The 20,132-nt window shown below is 46.7% G+C and overlaps 1 protein-coding gene across 4 annotated transcripts in view; it reads right to left on the bottom strand.

Annotated features, from left to right (window-relative positions):
• Grip163 (gamma-tubulin complex component 6) overlaps nt 1-20,132 on the bottom strand; it is a 525,896-nt gene that overhangs the window by 267,593 nt on the left and 238,171 nt on the right. For all 4 annotated transcript variants that reach the window (XM_075670058.1, XM_075670059.1, XM_075670060.1 and 1 more), the window contains exon 13: nt 10,853-10,962. In XM_075670058.1, the coding sequence (XP_075526173.1) occupies nt 10,853-10,962 (110 nt within the window). The remainder of the gene's footprint in view (nt 1-10,852; nt 10,963-20,132) is intronic.

Below are 20,132 nucleotides of genomic sequence, written 5' to 3'. Positions count from 1 at the left end.
AAAACATGCAAGTGCAAACCCATGTTTCGTGATACCACGATTTTGAAGAAGAGCCGTGACACCACCGCCCGAGAGTTATCGGAAGCATTTTTCATTCAGTCATTGGGGTCACAGTGCATTAGTGTGCCTTCCTTAAACTTGTACAGCGCTGAATTTGGTTTTTTGGATTCTGTCGCATGAGTGCGCTCTTGGGATCAGATGTTGGTGGCTCCACCGCATGGTGCTCACTGTGCATGTTCCTCTGGTTTGAGCGGTCTATAAAGGAGTGACGCAATAAAATGATGTCAGTTGAGAGTAGCGCCTTGTCCTGTCGTCTTTCTTGTGTCTGTCTTTTTGCGTTAAACAAAGTATTCATGGCCTCCTTTCGTGTGGCTAACCTAGCTCAGAATTGCCTGTGTGGTTGAGCAGACTTCCTAGGAGCTTTCACGTGCAGTCCGCAACTGCCACCCATTATATGCATTAGGTGCGCGGACGGACTCGCCAGCCTTTCCAAGTTCACTTGGGGAAGGAGGCACCCGTCCACGGTAGTTTTTTGCATTATTGCTTGTGCTTTTCTGTTTGATGCACATTATAGTAGCAAAATAAGCAACACCCATCACGTGTGTACGGTGGCTAAAGCTTCAAGGCACGTCAAGGAACAATCGTTTTACGCTGGGATGCTGAAATATACATTCAAAAATTTGACAGTGACACAGCTCTAATGGTTCCCTGCAAGACCTCACATTAGTGGCAGCAATGGCAGTAATTCATCGCCGGCATTCAGCAGGAACTTTCTTTTTTCATGCATTCTTTTGTCTTCCTAATATTTGTCGCACTCGATCATGTCAACGAATGGGTGCACAGATGTCAGACAGGTCTGGAATGAAACAGGCCACATGGTTGGCCATTCCCAGTAATCGGCGAGCACCACTGACATCAACTGGCGGTGGGAGGTCCATGATAGCCTTGACCCTGTCTAGATCTGGTGAAATTCCCTGTTCGTTCCTGACGACTCTTAGGAACTTGACCGAATACCCTCGGAACTGACATTTCTTTTTGTTGAGAGTGATGCCTGCTTGATTTAGGCGAGCCAGGACGTCAGCTAGGTGTTGGTCGTGCTCTTGGTGGTCCCTACTGAAGACTAGTATATTGTCTATCATATTGACGACTCCAGTAGTGCCTTCTAGTAGTCCTGGCATAAATATTTGGTCGCTGTCGTGATGCCAAAGGGAAGACGTCTGCAGCAATATTGGCCAAAACGAGTGATGAACATTGCCAGTTTTTCGCTCTCAAGGCTTAGTTTGATTTGGTGGAAGCTGAATCTTGCTACGAACTTGGAAAATACTTGTGCCCCACCAAGCTGGCCTAAGATATCTTCAACTGTTAGTAGAAAGTAGCGTTCCCGCTGGATGACCTTGTTAAGCTTCATCAAGTCACAGAGCCTGTACCCGCTCGACAGCTTCGGTACAACGATAAGGTCCAAACACCATGCAGTTAGCGTGTTGAATTTTCGGATGGCCCCTTGGGATTCCATATCATCCAGTTCCTTATTTCTGTGTTCAAGCAGAGGGAGGGGTATTCATCTCAGAACAGTTAGTGAACAGGGACAAGCATCTGGAGAAAGGCGGATGTGGTATTCCTCTTGCACTTCCCCAGTCCACAAAAGATATCGGCTTGGGCTGACGGAATGCTCATGATAGAGTTCAAGAAATTAACGATGCCCAAGTCTTTGATTGCCGGTAGTCCCAGAAGATGCAGAAGACACACTTGTCTGATGCTTGACAACATACAGTGTCTGCACAGTCCACCTGTTATGGCACTCCAAAGCTGCAGTGAAAGTTCCCAGCACATTGCAACTTTAGATTTCCGGGACCAGATACCTCGGCTTCCACTTCATCCAACACGGCAGGCAATCCCAGGAAAGTAGGTGAAATTGCCATTCATTCTGCTCCTGAGTCTATTTTGAACAGTGCAAGGTAGACATTCATGCATACATCAGTGTATCTTGCCTGACATGTACTGAGCGCATGAAGTTCGACAGAACCCAACAGCTCCTTCTACTTGGCCTTGCAAACGTCAGCAAAGTGACCTTGCTTCTTACAGAAATCGCAGTAGCCTTATGAGCAGGGCATTTGTTTCGTGTGTGGAGACAATGGCCACAGTAAGTGCAAGTTGACTGACTTGGCTGTGCTGACATGCTACAGCATGACAATGCACCTGGCGCAATCTTCCTGTGTCACGCTACGTCGACGTTTAAGTTGTCAAAAGCTACTTTCTCATGGAAGCTTGCATGGGTGAAATTGGGCTTCCTCCTGCACACCTACTTGGCGCAGTACTTCTTCCATCAAAAGTTTCGTACATCGGCACAATTGGTCAGATAGCTTTCTGTACCGCAATCCCACAACGAACTTGTCACAAACAAGGTGGTCTTCGACTTCAGGGTTTTATACCAGCAACACTTCACAAGATTACGAAGCGCCGTGAAAAATTCATCGACTGGCTCCCTACAATAGGCATGCATATTGTGTTGGATACGAGGCGACGAAGTTGACGCTGCTTCAAAAGCAGTCAATCTAACCCGCAGGTGTGATCTCGGGACCAATCACTGAAGAGCCCCACCTAAAATAATGTATTAGCAGCAAGCATTGTGCAACTGCTTGCAGCTGTCGCAAATCGTCTGCCAGCAGCGAATTTTCATCACATTCACACTCAATAGGCCTAATCAGAATTTAATTGAATTCTGGGGTTTTATGTGCGAAATCCACGATTTGATGATGAGGCATGCCGTAGTGGGGGACTCAGGATTAATTTTGACCACCAGGAGATTTTTAACATGCCCTCAGTGCACAGGACATGGGCACTGTTGCATTTTGCCACCACTGAAATGCGGCCACCACGGCCGGGATTTGATCCCACAACCTCATGCTTAGCAGAACAACACCATAGCCTCTAAGCTGTGGTGAGTTGAGGCTGAATCGGCGTTACCTCAACGGGCATCGGCGATGAAAGTTACAGTTTGGTGCCGAATCGACGCAGACCTATTTGCAGAAGCTACACAGCACTTCGAAAGCCAGAAAGCCACCTTGCAAATGAAAGCCAAGTGCACGAGAGAATCCCGTGTCCGTCAGCCTTGCTTGCTTTATGCGAAGCTTGCTGACATCCTTCTCCAAGGCATCCAGGTGCTCCACATAGTGAAGTCGAAGGTCCCTTACGAAAACGAAGCCCTAGAGGGGCTGAATCATCTGCGGGGCCTCCTGTGAGGACAATGTTGAGGCATCCTGCCCTATATCGTCATCACTGCTCTTGTCACCATCACTGTTGCTATCTGATGCAAGCACATTTGCAACGATCACCTCATCACTTTGGAGTTCTGATGTTTCTACTGTGGACCAAAGTTCAGGCATCACTTCATCACTGGTAGCTTTGCAGACTTCGTATAAGTTACTGCTGCCTCGGACAAAGCACGCTTTGTCAACAACAGGAAGCAAAGGCAAGAATTTGACATAATAGTTCTGCAGAAACCCGCAAGGTGGAGAGAAGTAATTAAAGAAGGGAAAATCAGACATCCACCCATTCGTAGCAATTGCTACGAACGGGTGAATGAACGGGATGAACGGGTGCCAAAATTAGTAAATTTGCAGGTGCTAGTTGGAATCGGTTGGTGCAGGACAGGAGTAATTGGAGATCACAGGGTGAGGCCTTTGTCCTGCAGTGGACATAAATAGGCTGATGATGATGATGAACTGAGCATTGCATTATTTTTTTAACAGCCTTAGTATTCATCTCCTTGCATGGTACGACTAATTACTAACAAATCTTCTTTATCCACTGCTATCAAATAATGAAATGTGCTGCCAGAGGCTACAATTAACAAGAGGGATCCATTATAATTTGAGCAATCATTGTCCTGCTCTTTGAACTTGTGGAACGAAACACAACAGGGATATTTTAAAAAGGCACTAAAGAAAAAACAACTAAGTCAGTTTAATCTCCCATCGCAATGCTGTCATTATGAATTATGTTACGTAGTTGCGCAGTTCTATTTGTGCAATATGAAAATTTTGGTATGTTCATTATGGTAACTTGCTTTCTTGCAAATCGATCCCAACACACTATGATAGATAACTGCATTGTGATAACTCGTGGGCCCGGCAGCAAGCTAGCGATGGCCCGTGCTAACGTTCCATGCTTCTTCCTGGTGCAGTTCCTCGGACTTTGGAGCTTGCAGCTTCTGGAGCCTTCCAGCTTTCGTGCCCCGTGCCCAGAGTCTGTCGCCGGGTTAGGTCCAGGCGCAAGACTTCCGATCTACGGGCGTATTGCGGCGGATCCAGTGGAGCCGTGCTGGGCTTCAAATCACCGGCTCACCAACAGCACATCGCGGTCCGCGCACTTTGTACACGGCCACCGACTATATCTGCAAGCATCGTGGCATTCACTGAGTCATCTAAACACCGGAACCACCCCTGTGCATTCTGCGCATGCGTGGAATTTTGTTAAAAAGCTGCGCCCGAGCAACGCGCCCTTCAGTGGGCCCGGCAGCAAGCTAGCGATGGCCCCTGCTAACGTTCCACGCTTCTTCCTGGTGCAGTTCCTCGGACTTTGGAGCTTGCAGCTTCTGGAGCCTTCCAGCTTTCGTGCCCCGTGCCCAGAGTCTGTCGCCGGGTTAGGTCCAGGCGCAAGACTTCCGATCTACGGGCGTATTGCGGCGGATCCAGTGGAGCCGTGCTGGGCTTCAAATCACCGGCTCACCAACAGCACATCGCGGTCCGCGCACTTTGTACACGGCCACCGACTATATCTGCAAGCATCGTGGCATTCACTGAGTCATCTAAACACCGGAACCACCCCTGTCATTCTGCGCATGCGTGGAATTTTGTTAAAAAGCTGCGCCCGAGCAACGCGCCCTTCAGTGGGCCTGGCAGCAAGCTAGCGATGGCCCCTGCTAACGTTCCACGCTTCTTCCTGGTGCAGTTCCTCGGACTTTGGAGCTTGCAGCTTCTGGAGCCTTCCAGCTTTCGTGCCCCGTGCCCAGAGTCTGCTGCCAGGTTAGGTCCAGGCGCAAGACTTCCGATCTACGGGCGTATTGCGGCGGATCCAGTGGAGCCGTGCTGGGCTTCAAATCACCGGCTCACCAACAGCACATCGCGGTCCGCGCACTTTGTACACGGCCACCGACTATATCTGCAAGCATCGTGGCATTCACTGAGTCATCTAAACACCGGAACCACCCCTGTCATTCTGCGCATGCGTGGAATTTTGTTAAAAAGCTGCGCCCGAGCAACGCGCCCTTCAGTGGGCCTGGCAGCAAGCTAGCGATGGCCCCTGCTAACGTTCCATGCTTCTTCCTGGTGCAGTTCCTCGGACTTTGGAGCTTGCAGCTTCTGGAGCCTTCCAGCTTTCGTGCCCCGTGCCCAGAGTCTGTCGCCGGGTTAGGTCCAGGCGTAAGACTTCCGATCTACGGGCGTATTGCGGCGGATCCAGTGGAGCCGTGCTGGGCTTCAAATCACCGGCTCACCAACAGCACATTGCGGTTCGCGCACTTTGTACACGGCCACCGACTATATCTGCAAGCATCGTGGCATTCACTGAGTCATCTAAACACCGGAACCACCCCTGTGCATTCTGCGCATGCGTGGAATTTTGTTAAAAAGCTGCGCCCGAGCAACGCGCCCTTCAGTGGGCCCGGCAGAAAGCTAGCGATTGCCCGTGCTAACGTTCCACGCTTCTTCCTGGTGCAGGTAACAAACTCTTATTGCCTTTACGCAAAACCTAGTAGCCACCGTGCGCTTTTTGTGCTGCCGGGCCCACGGCGCTTTTGTTCCATTGTGTGTGATTGTGCGCATATGCTGTTCAAACTTCTCATGCTAGCTGGTGATATCGAATCCAACCCCGGCCCCGACATAGAGATTCTTAACGTATTGAAAGAACTGCAATCTGGACAGACGGTAATGCTTGAACAGCTAAAGTCTATTGAAAAAAAAACTAGTTGATCATGATAAGACGTTCTGTGAAATTAAAACACGACTAGACAAAATTGAGACAGCTTGTGCTGGTATCGATGACATGCAAATTGAATTAGGCAGACTACATGAGATAAGCACTGAAAATACGGCACAGATAGGTGTACTGTCTGCCCGGATAAACGATGCTGAAAATAGATCTAGAAGAAATAACCTTGTTTTTTACAGCATCGCCGATAAACCTAAAGAATCATGGTCTGATTCTGAGAAAATTATTATTGCACATTGTAGACAACATTTAGATGTACAAATAGAACCGCGTGATATTGAACGTGCACATCGCATTGGGTCTTTCCAAACTGGAAAGTCCAGGCCTATAATTGTGAGGTTCGCTCACTTTAAAGGCAAAGATCTTGTCCTTTCTTCGGCTCGTAAGTTTAAAGGTACGTGCTATGCCGTTGCACAAGATCTCGCCCCAAGCACGCGCCTTGCCCAGAAACGCCTCATCGAGTTTGGAAGGGCCCGTAAACTGCGGTTCAAGTTGCGACATGAAAAGCTTATAATAGGTGAAAAAACCTACTACTTCGACCACACTACTAACCAGGTCATTGAGGAACGCCTTTAGCCATCATTGAGACCAAAATGTACACCGCAACCACAGAACTGTCAGCCTTTATCATTCCTGCTCGCTAACATTCGAAGTGTTGTTCCCAAGCGTGATGCACTGTGCAGTCTAATAGGCTCATCTTCTTGCGATGTCTTACTACTAACAGAAACATGGCTTAACACATCAATCGATGATACCGAAATTCTCCCTTACCTCTCGCATTTTGACATTTTTCGGATAGACCCGATAACTCACGCGGTGGGGGTGTATTAATCGCCACTAAGCGTAACCTACATTGTTCACTTGTAAACCTCTCTTCACAACTGGAAATGATTTGGATTCGATGCAATGCTACACACCCGCACATACTGATTGGTATTTGCTATCGGTCCCCTAGTACCGACAGTTCTTTCACGCCTTCACTTCATGAAGCCTTAAATACGTTAACTAAAACATATCCTAACAGTCCTGTCCTTCTGTTTGGCGATTTTAATTTTCCAACTATTGATTGGTCCGATCCTGCCTCTACATTATCTAAAACCAGCCCCGGTAGTGACTTCTTAAACACGTGTATGACATTCGGCTTAACGCAGCTCGTCACTGACTCAACACGCGTCACTGCTAGATCTAGAACGTCCAACGTTCTAGATCTTGTATTAACAACTCACCCTGATAACTTTACCCCTGTCACCTTATTGCGCGGTCTGAGCGACCACCTGACAGTACATGTTTCGTTTCGTTGCAATGTACTAAAGAAACAAAAAAATCGGAAAACACTTACACTCTATGATAAAGGAGACTATGTCAGCATCAACCGAGAATTATCTGCGTACTTCGATACGTTCGCCGCTAACTTTCACCTAAATTCTCTCGAGTCGAACTGGCTGCTTTTCAAATCAGAGATGCATCGCCTTATACGTCTTTACATCCCCACCATTACAATAACATAAAGAACAACATCACCATGGTTTAATGTATCCCTCAAATGACTAAACAATAAGAAGAAACGGTTGTTTCGACAAGCCAAACAATCTAATTCTTCTTGCACATGGCAGAAGTATTACGCAGTCGAGAAAGAATATGACAAGTTAACCTCTCAAACTAAACACAAGTTTCTTTCTACCACTTTACCAGCTATGCTACAACCTAACCCGAAGCGATTTTGGAAAACTATTAATCCTAATCAGCGGAATGAGATATCACTTATCAATAGCTCCGGACTCCCGATCCCTGAGACTGAGGCTGCGGATCTTCTTAACAGAACATTTAGTTCAGTTTTTACTAATGAATTACTTGATGGCTTGCCCGATCCACCATACCTTGCATATCCGCTCATGCAAAATATCACATTCGATCCCATCGGCATTGTCAAAGTAATTGAATCATCGAAGAACTCGTCATCTACAGCAGTAGACGGTATCAATGCCAAAGTTCTAAAAAATACTAAACATGTGTGTAGCCTGTTTTTATCACTCATATTCCAGGAATCGCTTAACAGCGCTTCAATTCGACATGACTGGCAGGTGGGCAAGGTCATCCCAGTCTTCAAGAAAGGAAGCCGATCATCACCGAGTAACTACCGCCCTATTTCCATAACAAGCGTGTCTTGTAAAATAATGGAACATATTTTATACTCGCATATTGCTAACTTCCTAACATCCGTCAATTTTTTTCACCCAAGTCAACACGGTTTCCGCAAAAATTATTCCTGTGACACTCAACTTGCTCTTTTCTTGCACGACTTACATTTAAACCTAGATCGTAACATCCCGACTGACACAATATTTTTAGATTTCGAAAAAGCATTCGATAAGGTCCCTCATGGTCGTCTCTTAATAAAGTTATCACGTCTTAACATTCATCCTTGTGTTCTAAGCTGGATTCGAGGGTTTTTAACTAACCGTGAGCAATTCGTATACACTAACTCACACTCTTCATCCTTAACACCCGTGCTTTCAGGCGTACCTCAAGGTACCGTACTTGGTCCCCTCCTTTTCTTAATGTACATCAGTGACCTACCTTGTAATATTTCTTCTCATATCCGACTCTTCGCTGATGATTGTGTGGTTTACCGAGCAGTTACTAACCCCAGCGACCATTTGGCGTTACAAAATGACCTATCGCGCATACAAAACTGGTGTACCACTTGGCTCATGTCATTAAATGTAGCTAAAACTGTGTTAATGTCTATTCATCATCGTCGTAACTACGTTATCCCTAATTATAGCATCAATAACACGCAGATTGCAACAACGGATTCATTCAAATATCATGGTGTGTACATCTCGCGTGACTTAACTTGGACCTGTCATGTTAACCACATAATAAACTCTGCTAATCGTACTCTAGGTTATCTACGCCGTAACCTCTTCCTCGCTCCTCCCTCTATTAAACAACTTGCTTTTCTAACCTTTGTGTGGCCTAAGCTTGAGTATGCCGAAGCTATTTTTGACCCCCACCACAATAACCTTATTAAAGCCCTCGAGTCGGTTCAGAACCGCGCGACACGATTTATCCTGGCAACTTATTCATACAATACAAGCATCTCGGCACTAAAAGCCCAAATAAACCTACCCTCTCTAGCCTCACGCCGTAGAATAGCCCGTCTTAATCTTTTTCATAAATTCTTTCATTCCTTGCCTTTTGACAACCCGTAGATAAAAAGAGCACATCGCATTGCCCGCACCAGTCACTCTAATACAGTATATCCCCCACAAGCCCATACCGTTACTTTTCAGCAATCATTTTTTCTGCGCACAACACGAGACTGGAATGGCCTGCCCGCCGAAGTTGCCACTATCATCGACCCACTTGCATTCAAGCGACTCATCGGAAATATCCCTTTGTAATTTGTAGTATCTCTTTGTCACTAACTCCCCACTCCCTCATGTAATGTCTCAACTTTGAGGAAATGAATAAATAAATAAAATGAATAAATAAACTCGTGTTGTGTAATGTAGTGCATTTTGGAAATGTTAATTTCACTTGCAAATTTTTGTATAGCAAGTCCGACTGTTCTCATTTTCCTTCGTTCATGAACACCCTTCGATCTGTGTTACTTTGCAGTGGATATCTGGGCACAAAGTCATGGGGGCACACTCCCGAACTCATGAGTGTACTCATGCAGTTAGTTTTCTGAGTCCTTCGTGCCTATGGCCATCCGAACTTAACCCAAGGAAACACAGAAAGACTGCACAAGGTGCATACATCACTTCTAAAAGAACTTCGCGCCAATGTCGTCACCGTTAATACTCCTCCTGCTAACCTCTCGTAAGAAGACAGCGGTATTCTCCGAAGACCTGAAACAAACTCAATAGCGACTCCTTTTTTTCACCACTACATTCAAGGCCTACCTGGGCGACCAAAATGCCCGAACTGCATAGAATAACTGTCCCTAGAGCATTGCCTATGGCATTGCCCTCACATTCAACTCAAGCTGCAGTCAGCCCTCTCCACCATTCCCACTAACATCCTGCCACAGTCATGGTCAAACTGGCTCACTCCACCACTCCATGCAACTAACATTCTCCTGCTGGTGCTTATCCAGCACATTAGAGATGTGTTGGATGAGGACTGTTAGCTGACCGACTAGAGGTGAGCGCCAAACATTGGCGTAAAAATAAAAGATTTTGTCTCTCTCTCTCTCTCTCTCTCCCCCTTTGTTGCTGTTTTTTATTTTTGTATACAATAGTGACCATTCCATATTACAGATTGTTTTGCTTCCTCCTTGGCGTGTCCTTCAAGTGTATGATGATGATTATAATTTCTGGCCACACACTAAATATTGACAGATGCACTTCTTCACCTGTTTCCGGTGACCGCTTTTCACCGGCTGCCAAATGTTAAATGTTATCGCTCGGTGCAGGATGCGCCTGCAAGTATCGTAATTTCTCAAACAGTATAGATGGTTCTGTCCGTTGTCTATCATCGCCAAAGCTTGTGTGCTTCTACTGTGTGCGTGACATGAATTGTGTGGTACTTTCTGGAAGGCATGCAGGCACCGGGGATTATGCTGGAACCTTCGCCGAGCCATATACAAAAGCCAACGTATGTGACCTGCTGATCAGATTTTGATAATCGCCAAATGCGCTCACCATTATTGTTGTGCTTTGAGTGTCACTAGCTTTTGTGGGCACAGATTTACCCAAAAAAGAGTTAGTTTTGTGAGTCATAGTTTTCGCTACTGTGGTCTTCACCGTCACGACAACATGATAATATGTGGACCCCCCCCCCCTAAAAAAGTATGCCCTTACATGAGAACATCTATAACTCGGCCCCGAGTTGCTATAAAAATTTTAGTGCTCACCGGAGGTAAGGCTGGCAGCTCTGCTGAAGAAGGAATGCCACGATGGATGATGCCTCCTGGCCCCAGCAGCTCTTGGCATGTTGACAGAGATTGCGCAGTAGCAGCATGCTCTGAACAGTTTACAAAAACACCCTTGCTGTGCACCGTCCCTCACTATGTCAATGCACTGTAGCAGAAGCTGTGAGCAACCGTTTACAATTTCACAAATCAGAAATTTTCTTATTGCTCAAACGTGTCTCAATGTCAAACAATAAATATAAGCAATTACCAATCGTGAAGCCCAATGAAGAAGTAGGGAACATCATGAATAGTAGTGGCACAAATGTACTATACTCGTCGAATGAAACATGACAGGGATACATTGAAAAGACACAAAAGAGAAACACTAAGTCAGCTTAGACTGATAAAGTATTCTTCCAAAACTCTTTTTTCGTTACTGTTGTTGCAATGAGCTGATCATTAGAAGAGAAAATGAAGCTTGAAGTTGTATTTTTTTTTTAATTTGGCGCCGAAAGCCTAGTGCTGGTACATCAGTGTAACGTCAGGGATATCAAAGTATTTTTGCTTTTCTGCATTTGGCTTGTGGCTAAGTAAAGGTCCTTGAAACTTGGCGTGTTCATTGATGATTACATGCTAATTACAAGCGCGCTTGCAGAGGGTTATGAGGAGGGGGCACTGTCATTACCCCTGCTTCATTTAATAAGCTAGCTATTCGGCCTCCATTAAGTGGTGGTCCCACTCCGGCGGCACACACTCTGCATTTTGGACAATGTTCGTGAACACACTTTGTTTTCTGCACACATTAGGCAGATAGGAGCCATACTGCATTAGAAAGCTTAACTTCCGCGCTTTCGAATAATACCTAGTAGAATCGTATAGCATGATGGTAATCTGATGGCAATCTAAACATTAGAAGCAAAGAAACTGAGTTTTTACTGTACTAGCCTCCGTTGGTCTGTGTTTAGGACATGCGGTTTGCTGTGCCTTTAGATTAATTGTCATACAACATTTCTATAGAAAAATATTGTGCATAAAGCAATTAGAAATACATATAAGCCCCAATAAAAATGGACAAAACAATAAAGGTGTACAAATTATTATCTTTTTTTCTGTTTAATGCAGAACAACTATTTTTATCGATATTCTAGGCTCCATACTATTTATCATGTGTGCAATGTTTTTCTGTGTTTCTCATAATTGGTTCATGACTTATTATTACTTCAAAATGCCATCATGGCAATTTATGGCTGTACATGGTCGCACAATCCCTGTGTAGTGACAAAATCATACAAGCTAAAACTCTGAAATTTTCAATATTCAAGCAGCAAGCCCTTCTCTCAAATTCAATGGCGAGAAAAATGGTGTCAACTTTACTAGGGAATCTAAATGGGAGCGATGAATTTAGCAAATTTCTGGCCAGGTTCACGGAAATTAACATTCTTTTCCATGTACAGTCGATCAATTTGTTAACAGTACCGCGTGAGCGGCGACTGCTTGGCCGGTCAGCACCTTGTAAATTCGTGAAGCAACGAGATCAGAAAGAGTAGCGCATGTGGACTAAGTTCACAAGTATTTTTACAAGACAACTCTTTCTTCACTAACTGCCAGCATGGTTTCACAAAAATGTTTTACTGTGAAACGCAGCTATTATGTTTTACTATTGATCTCTTTTTATATAATGACATCAGTTCTGACATTAATTGCATATTCTTGGAATTTGCTAAAGCTTTCAATAGGGTAGTGCATGGCTTATTTCTTAAGTTAAGCAAACTCAACATGGACATCAAGGTATTCTACTGGATTAAAGACTTTCTTTCTGACCACACCGAGTTTGTGACTGCCAACAACTGTTCATCTACTCTTTCTCCTGTCTCATATGGTGTTTTTCTCCTGCCTCTTACTGTATCACGTTTTCATTAATAAAACTTTTTGCTGATGATTGTGACATGTGTACTGGGTTATTTTTTTCGGGTAACCGCATTTCAATGCCTAACAAACGTTATCGCACAGTGCAGGACGCGTTTGCATGTATCGGAAGTTTCTCGAAAGTTATCGATGGTTCTGTCTGCTGTCTGTTATCCCAAACCTTGTGTAATCTGATTTCACTGCGCAACTTGAATGGTGTAGAACTTCTTAGAAGACACGTGGGTCCCAGGAATTGCTCTGGAACCTTCGATGATTGATGTATAAAAGCTGACGCGCTTGACCTGCTGATCAGATTTTCGATGATCGCCGACAATGTTCGCCGCTATCATTGTTCTTTGACTGTAGCCTACTTTTGAGGGCACAAGTTCACCCAATAAAACGCTAGTTTCGTCAATCACAGTTTTGCTGCCTTCTTCACCGTCACTACTATGTGACATCTGGTGGAAGTGCTTTAATTCATGTACCGAACGCCCCTGCAAAGCCGTGATCCAAGCTTGAAACGCGAAGACAGCACCAACGTCGCCCAAGACAAACGAGCTAGCTGCAGACTGCAAAGACTGCCCCCGGAGCATGAACTTCTCCCTGATACGACCAGGAAGACCGTGGCCAGCTCGACAGCCATAATGACAGCCGCAACATGCCCCATCGTGCTTCAACAACCCAAGGAGCCCCCTACCTTCTGTGGAGCTTCGTTGGAGGATACGGAAATCTGGCTCGAAACCTTCGAAAGGATCTCAGTCTTCAACAACTGGACCTCTGAGGACAAGCTGCCCCACATGTACTTCTCCTCGGAAGAGGCCACGAGGACATGGTTAGAGAACCAGGAATCCACCCTTAAAACATGGGATCTGTTGCAAAGTAATTTCTTGAGGACCTTCATGAGCATCGTGCAGAAAGAAAGGGCCGAAGTTCTATTGGAAGTCTGAGTGCAGCTACCGAACGAGAATGTCGCCATATTTACGGAAAAAATGTGGCATCTATTCCACCACGCCGACCCAGAAATGTCCGAGGAGAAGAAAGTCCGCCTACTCATGTGTGGTGTGACGGAAGAATTTTTTGGCGGAACGATACGAAGCCCACCAAAGACCGTCAAGTTTCATCGCGATGCAACCAACATCGAGAAAACCCTGGAAATGCAGAATCGACAATTCAACCGCTGCACAAACTCTACAAACTAAGCCGGAGTGCAATCACTGGCCACCAACGGCCTGCACGAGACTGTCGGAGCAGTCATGCGGGAGGAGCTTCACAAGCTATTCCCTCCATCACAGCCTCAAGTGGCTTCAATTGCCGATGTCGTACGCGAGGAGCTCCAACAATCACTCAGAGTAGCCCCTGAATTGCCGTAGCCTCAGCCGCAAAGCATGACATACGCCGCTGTAGCCCGCCATCACATTTCCCCTCTGCGCCCTTGGCAGGGCCCAGTGACGCCACAGCTCCGTCTCCCACCACCGTCGCCGCCAGCACGCCAACCCATTGCCTCACACAGCATTACAAGAAAAACTGGGGCTTGGCGCACTTCCGACCACCGTCCGCTTTGCTATCACTGCAGAGAAGCCGGGCACATCTACCGCAGATGTCCTTACCGCGCGATGGGACTGTGAGGGTTTGCCATCTATGCACCGCACCCAAAGTAAGGTGAACGCGCACGTGACATCACCGACTATCTCGCTGCCACACAGTGGAGCCCTCGACAACCATGCTGTTCACCATCACCTGGCCGCTACCTGTCCCCGCAATGCTGACTGTACACTGGCCAAGCCTAGGGCCGGTATGCAAGCCCATAAACCGAAAACAAAAAGCAGCAACCGATGGAGGTGTCGCTGCTGTTCATCGAATGACGAAGATGCTCCGCCACTGCCGAAAACGCTGAAGAGGCTATCTTGACGACATAACGACATGCTGCCATCCTGACGAAGCCTGGAAGTATAGAATGCACTAACCAAGAACCTGATGCCGCGATGTACCAGCCGCACATTAAGGCGATGCAGCAGCGACCCAACGCCAATACCTAACTGCAACTCAAGACAAAAAAGACAAAGAACCAGCGACCTCGATGTGCTACTCGATGGCCATGCAGTCACTGCCTTAGTGGACATGGAAGCCGGCTACTCTGTGATGAGTGGACCTCTTGCCACCCGGTTGAAGAAAGCTAGGGGCAAGCTACCCTGGAGACCGAAGTTTTTTATTTTTTTAGATATCCAGATGAAACGTCAGGTTATGTTCACACCACTGAACTATGAGGAACTGCAAAGTTTCAAGAAGGTGTGTTTATTAGTTCCAGAGTTATTAAGGTCTAACCAGGTTGTTCATGTGTATGCCTGAGGAAGAGCCTGGAGAAATGCCAGGTCATCATAGGAAGCTGAAATTCACTGTGATGATCCCTTGATAGATATCCCAGGGGGCCACAAAGCCCTTTTTTTTTTTAATTTCCCCTCCCAAAAATTTTTAAAGAACTTTGAATTTGATGGTAGCCAGTAATGACCACATTCATCAAAAATTAATTGCTTATTATAATTTAAATGCACCACGTTTCAAAAAAAGAAGCTTGTTACACCCTGGAAAAGTCATTCAGCTACAGAATAAATAAAACAGCACACAAATCTGAAGAGCGGTTCTTGAGATATTGCCTTCCCAAGCACCACTACTAGCGAAAAAATCCATTCCGAGAAAACAGGCCTTAAAGGTGAACATATGTGTTTTTTATTAGAAAGCTCCTGCAGAGCTTCTAATCAGCTCTTGTGGCTCCAGGCACACTCAATGTGTCGGATTTTTGACTAGCGACAGCCGACAGCACAGTTCCGCCGCTGAGAGCATCTACACAGTCGGTACTCGCGGCAGACGATCAGAAGTTCAATGCTCGTACAGGTCGCATATCGCACTTCTGCGCACCAAACATCTGCACTGTCTTGGGTTTCGTTGCCGGCATCACAAGCAGCAAAGAAATAGCAAAAAAAAAAAAAAGCTGAGATGATATCTAAAAGATCGCGCAAGGCGATGAGCAGCTCGCAAGCAGGCGTCTGTTGAGGCGGATGGAGCAAAGGGCAACAACGCCGTGAGCGCGGCGGGTGAGTCATCAAAGGGAGCAGCAGCCACCGCTGTCACCCGCGCAGCAGGCAATGGCAGGCACACTTTAGCCCGTGGGATTTGAACGCGCTGCTACGGCCAATCAGCGCTCCGCATCGCGGGAAAACGCCCATAGCGCCTCAACCACGCCGATGATGCCATTTTGCAAGGTGGCAAAACAGACACAAAGAATTCATGGTCGAAACGACACCAAGATGGCGCGGGCAGGCCGCATGGGCCGGGAATGGCGTGCGCACTAAGTTTGACTTCATTTCGGCATTTGCGCATGTTTCGTGGGCCGCGGTGGCCTCAAAAGCAGCGTTTCTTTTTTTTTTTTTAACTTTGCGGTTGAATTAGGTGGTGATAATTACAGAACAGGTAGTTCATGAGACATACAAACCGGAAATATTGTTTTTCAAAAATCGACTTTTTTGCGATTTTTTGGTTTTCAAGGACCGTGTCCCCCCTTAAGACTGCATGGGAAGGCTTTCAAGTCCAGACAGCTGGAGGACACCTAATAATGCTGACTGGAATCTGCACAGCAAGAATTACCGTTCATGCTCAGACTTACCCTGCCACGTTTGTTATCCTCCAACAGTGTTCATGAGATGTCATTCTCAGCATGGACTTCCTGAACCAACACGGCACAATCATTGATCTGAAGTCAAAGTCGATAACGCTGTCGGAAGATCAAGTAATACCGCCGGAGAGCTGTTGTAGTCACCACGCCTTGAGTGCGCTCGAAGATCGAACCAGCATCTCACCCCACTCCAGCATTGTCATTTCCGTTGGCACCAAAGCACCTGCAGATGTAGAAGGTGTCATCGAGGGTAACCAACGTCTATTGCTCCACCGGGAAATTTGCGTCGCAAGAGCGATCGCTCGACTGCGCAGAGGAAAAACGAAAGTGTTGCTGACAAACTTCAGCCAGGAGTTCAAGCATATCAACAAGGGCACAACGATCGGGTACATTGAGGAAATTCTGGAAACCACCAATGCGTCTTGGATTCTGCCACATCTACCCCGACGACCATAGTTCCCGAACCAGACTTCGACATAAATCGAAGTCTCCCCATGGTTAAGCTGCAACAGCTCAGAAGTCTACTCCAACACTGCAAAGACTGCTTTTCTACGTCATCGACGATTCGGCAAACACCACTCGCAAAGCATCGCATAATAATTGTAGAGTGCACTCGATCACTATGCCAGAGCCTTTACCAAGATTCGATGTGAGAACATGAAGCTATAAGACAACAAATTGACGAAATGCTGTGAGATGACATCATCTAGCTGTCAAAAAGCCCGTGGGCATCTCCTCTTGTATTGGTGAAGAAAAAGGCAAGATGCCTATGTTTCTGCGTCAATTATCGTTGACTGAACAGGATCACTAAGAAGGACGTATACCCCCTTCCACGGATAGACGACACATAATCAGCTCTGCAATACTAAATACTTCTTGTCGGTGGACCTCAAGTCTGGCTACTGGCAAATAGGAGTCGACGAGAGAGATCGCGAAAAGACCATTTTCATCTCACCAGACGGCCTCTGTGAGTTCAAGGTTATGCCATTTGGACTGTGCTCGGCGCCTGCAACGTTCCAGTGCGTTACAGACACGGTGTTAGCAGGACTGAAGTGGCAGACCTGTCTTGTTTACTTGGATGTTGTCGTTTTCACCGGAAATTTTGACGAAAACCTCAGCCAGAAAAGTGCTACTTCGCTTACGATGAGCTGCTGTTCCTTGGCCAAGTCATCAGCAAATCTGGAGTCCACCCCGACCCGCGGAAGACAGCAGCCATCGGCAAGTTCCTGCAGCCCATTGACAAGAAGGCAGTGTGTAGATTCCTTGGCCTGTGTGCCTACTACAGGTGCTTTGTCAGGGACTTTTCACACATCGCTGAGCCGCTGACACATATAACTAAATGTGGTGTTGAGTTTAAATGAGAAACGCTGCATGCCGAAGCATTTCAAGAACTCAAATGACGCATGCAGTTGCCGCCGGTACTTACGCACTTTGACGAGGATGCCGATACCGAAATCCACACTGACACCAGCAGCCTAGGCCTCGGTACCATCCTAGTCTAGAGGAAAGACGGACTTTAATGGGTGATAGTTTACGCTAGCTAGTCGCTGTCAAAAGCGGAAGGCAATTATTCTATGACCAAAAAGGAATGCCTCGCCATCGTTTGGGCTACAGCAAAATTTCGCCCTTACCTATATAGCAGGCCATTCAAAGCCATGAGTGACCATCACGCACTGTGTTGGCTAGCGATTTTAAACAATCCTTCAGGAAAGCTGGCGTGGTGGTGCTTCAGACTACAAGAATACAACATCACGGTAATATACAAGTCCGGAAGAAAACACTCTGACGCAGACTGCTTATCACGTGCGCCCCCATCGATCCCCCGCCGCAAGACGACGAGGACAACGACGCCTTCCTTGGAATAATAAGGGCGGAAGACTTCACTAAGCAGCAACGAGCCGACCCGGAGCTAAAAGGCCTCATTGAGTATTTGGAAGGGAACACTGACATTGTCCCTTGGGCATTTAAGCGCGGGTTGTATTCGTTCTCACTACAAAACAACCTGCTCGTGAAGAAGAACTTCTCACCAGTCTGCGCCCGCTATCTTTTTGTTGTACCGTCAGCGCTGCGTCCAGAAGTACTGCACGCCCTACACGACGATCCAACCGCTGGGCACCTCGGATTCTCCCGGACGCTGTCGAGGATACAGGAAAGATATCGTCGGCGGCCAAGTCTGACCGCCGACGATGCCCGTTACGTCAAGACATGCCGAGAATGTCAGCGTCGCAAGACACCACCAACAAGGCCAGCAGAATTACTACAGCCGGTCGAACCTCCTCGCTGACCATTCCAGCAGATTGGGATGGACTTTTTGGGGCCCTTTCCGACGTCGACAACTGGAAATAAGTGGATCATCATGGCAATGGTCTGGTACAAAAGCTCTGGTAAAAGGCTGCGCAGCCGAAGTGGTGAAATTCTTCGTCGAGAACATTCTGCTGTGACATGGCGCCACGGAAGTCCTCATCACTGACAAAGGAACGGCCTTTACAGCAGAGCTCACCCAAGCCATTCTGCAATACAGACAGACAAGCCACAGGAGGAGAACTGCCTACAACCCGCAGACAAACGATATTACGTAGCGCCTGAAGAAGACCCTCGCCGACATGCTATCAATGTACGTCGACGTCGAACACAAGACCCTGAATGCCGTCCTACCATACGTAACCTTCGCTTACAACACGGCGGTGCAAGAAACAACACAGATCACGCCATTCAAGCTGGTTTATGGCAGGAACTCGACGACGACTCTTGACAACATGCTGCCACATATTACCGACAAAGGGAATCTTGATGTTGCCACCAATCTCCAGCCCGCCGAAGACACCAGACAGCTCGTCCGGCTGTGGATCAAGAACCAGCAGAGGACCGACAGGCAACACTAGAACCTTCGACGATGCTACGTCAAGTACCAGCCCGGAGACTGCGTTTGGGTTTGGACCCCAATACACCAACAAGGACTTAGCAAGAAGCTTTTACGCCGCAATTTCGGATCCTACAAGATCATCCGACGCATTGGTGCACTCGAGTATAAGGTCGTACCAGATGGCATTTTGCTATCATGGCGGTGCTGCTCACGACCTGAAATAGTCCACGTTGTGCGACTTAAGCCGTTCTACCAGCGCTAATGAACTTTGTGACTTTGCATAGCTGACCTATGGACTTTCTTTCTTTTGGACTGTGTTACTTTGGATTGTTTCTTTTCATTGTTTTGTTACTTTTGTTTAATAAGTGTCCTTTTGTGTTTCACTCTCTTATGTTTGTAGCATAGGGACAATGCTTTTTAAGAAGGGAGTATTGACACGTGTCCATGTTTATCTTTTTTGGGTGACCGCGTCTCACTACCTAACAAATGTTATCACACAGTGCAGGACGTGCTTGCATGCACCAGAAATTTCTCGAAAGTTATTGATGGTTCTATCCACTGTCTGTTGTCCCGAACCATGTGTAATCTGATTTCATCGCGCGACGCGAATGGCATAAAACTTTCTGGAAGACACACGGGTCCCAGCAATTACTCTGGAACCTTCAATGACTGATGTATAAAAGCCGACGCGCTTGACTCGCTGATCAGATTTTCAACGATCGCCGACTGTGTTCGCCGCTATCGTTGTTCTTTGAGTGTAGCCTGCTTTTGAGGGCACAAGTTTGCCCAATAATATGGTAGTTTCGTCAATCACAGTTTTGCTGCCTTCTTCACCATCACTACTA

The sequence above is a fragment of the Dermacentor variabilis genome, chromosome 9 (genome assembly GCF_050947875.1).
Source record: "Dermacentor variabilis isolate Ectoservices chromosome 9, ASM5094787v1, whole genome shotgun sequence".
In the NCBI taxonomy this organism is placed as follows: domain Eukaryota; kingdom Metazoa; phylum Arthropoda; class Arachnida; order Ixodida; family Ixodidae; genus Dermacentor; species Dermacentor variabilis.
The sequence above is the reverse complement of the archived record's forward strand: the minus strand, read 5'-3'. Positions and strand labels throughout refer to the sequence as shown.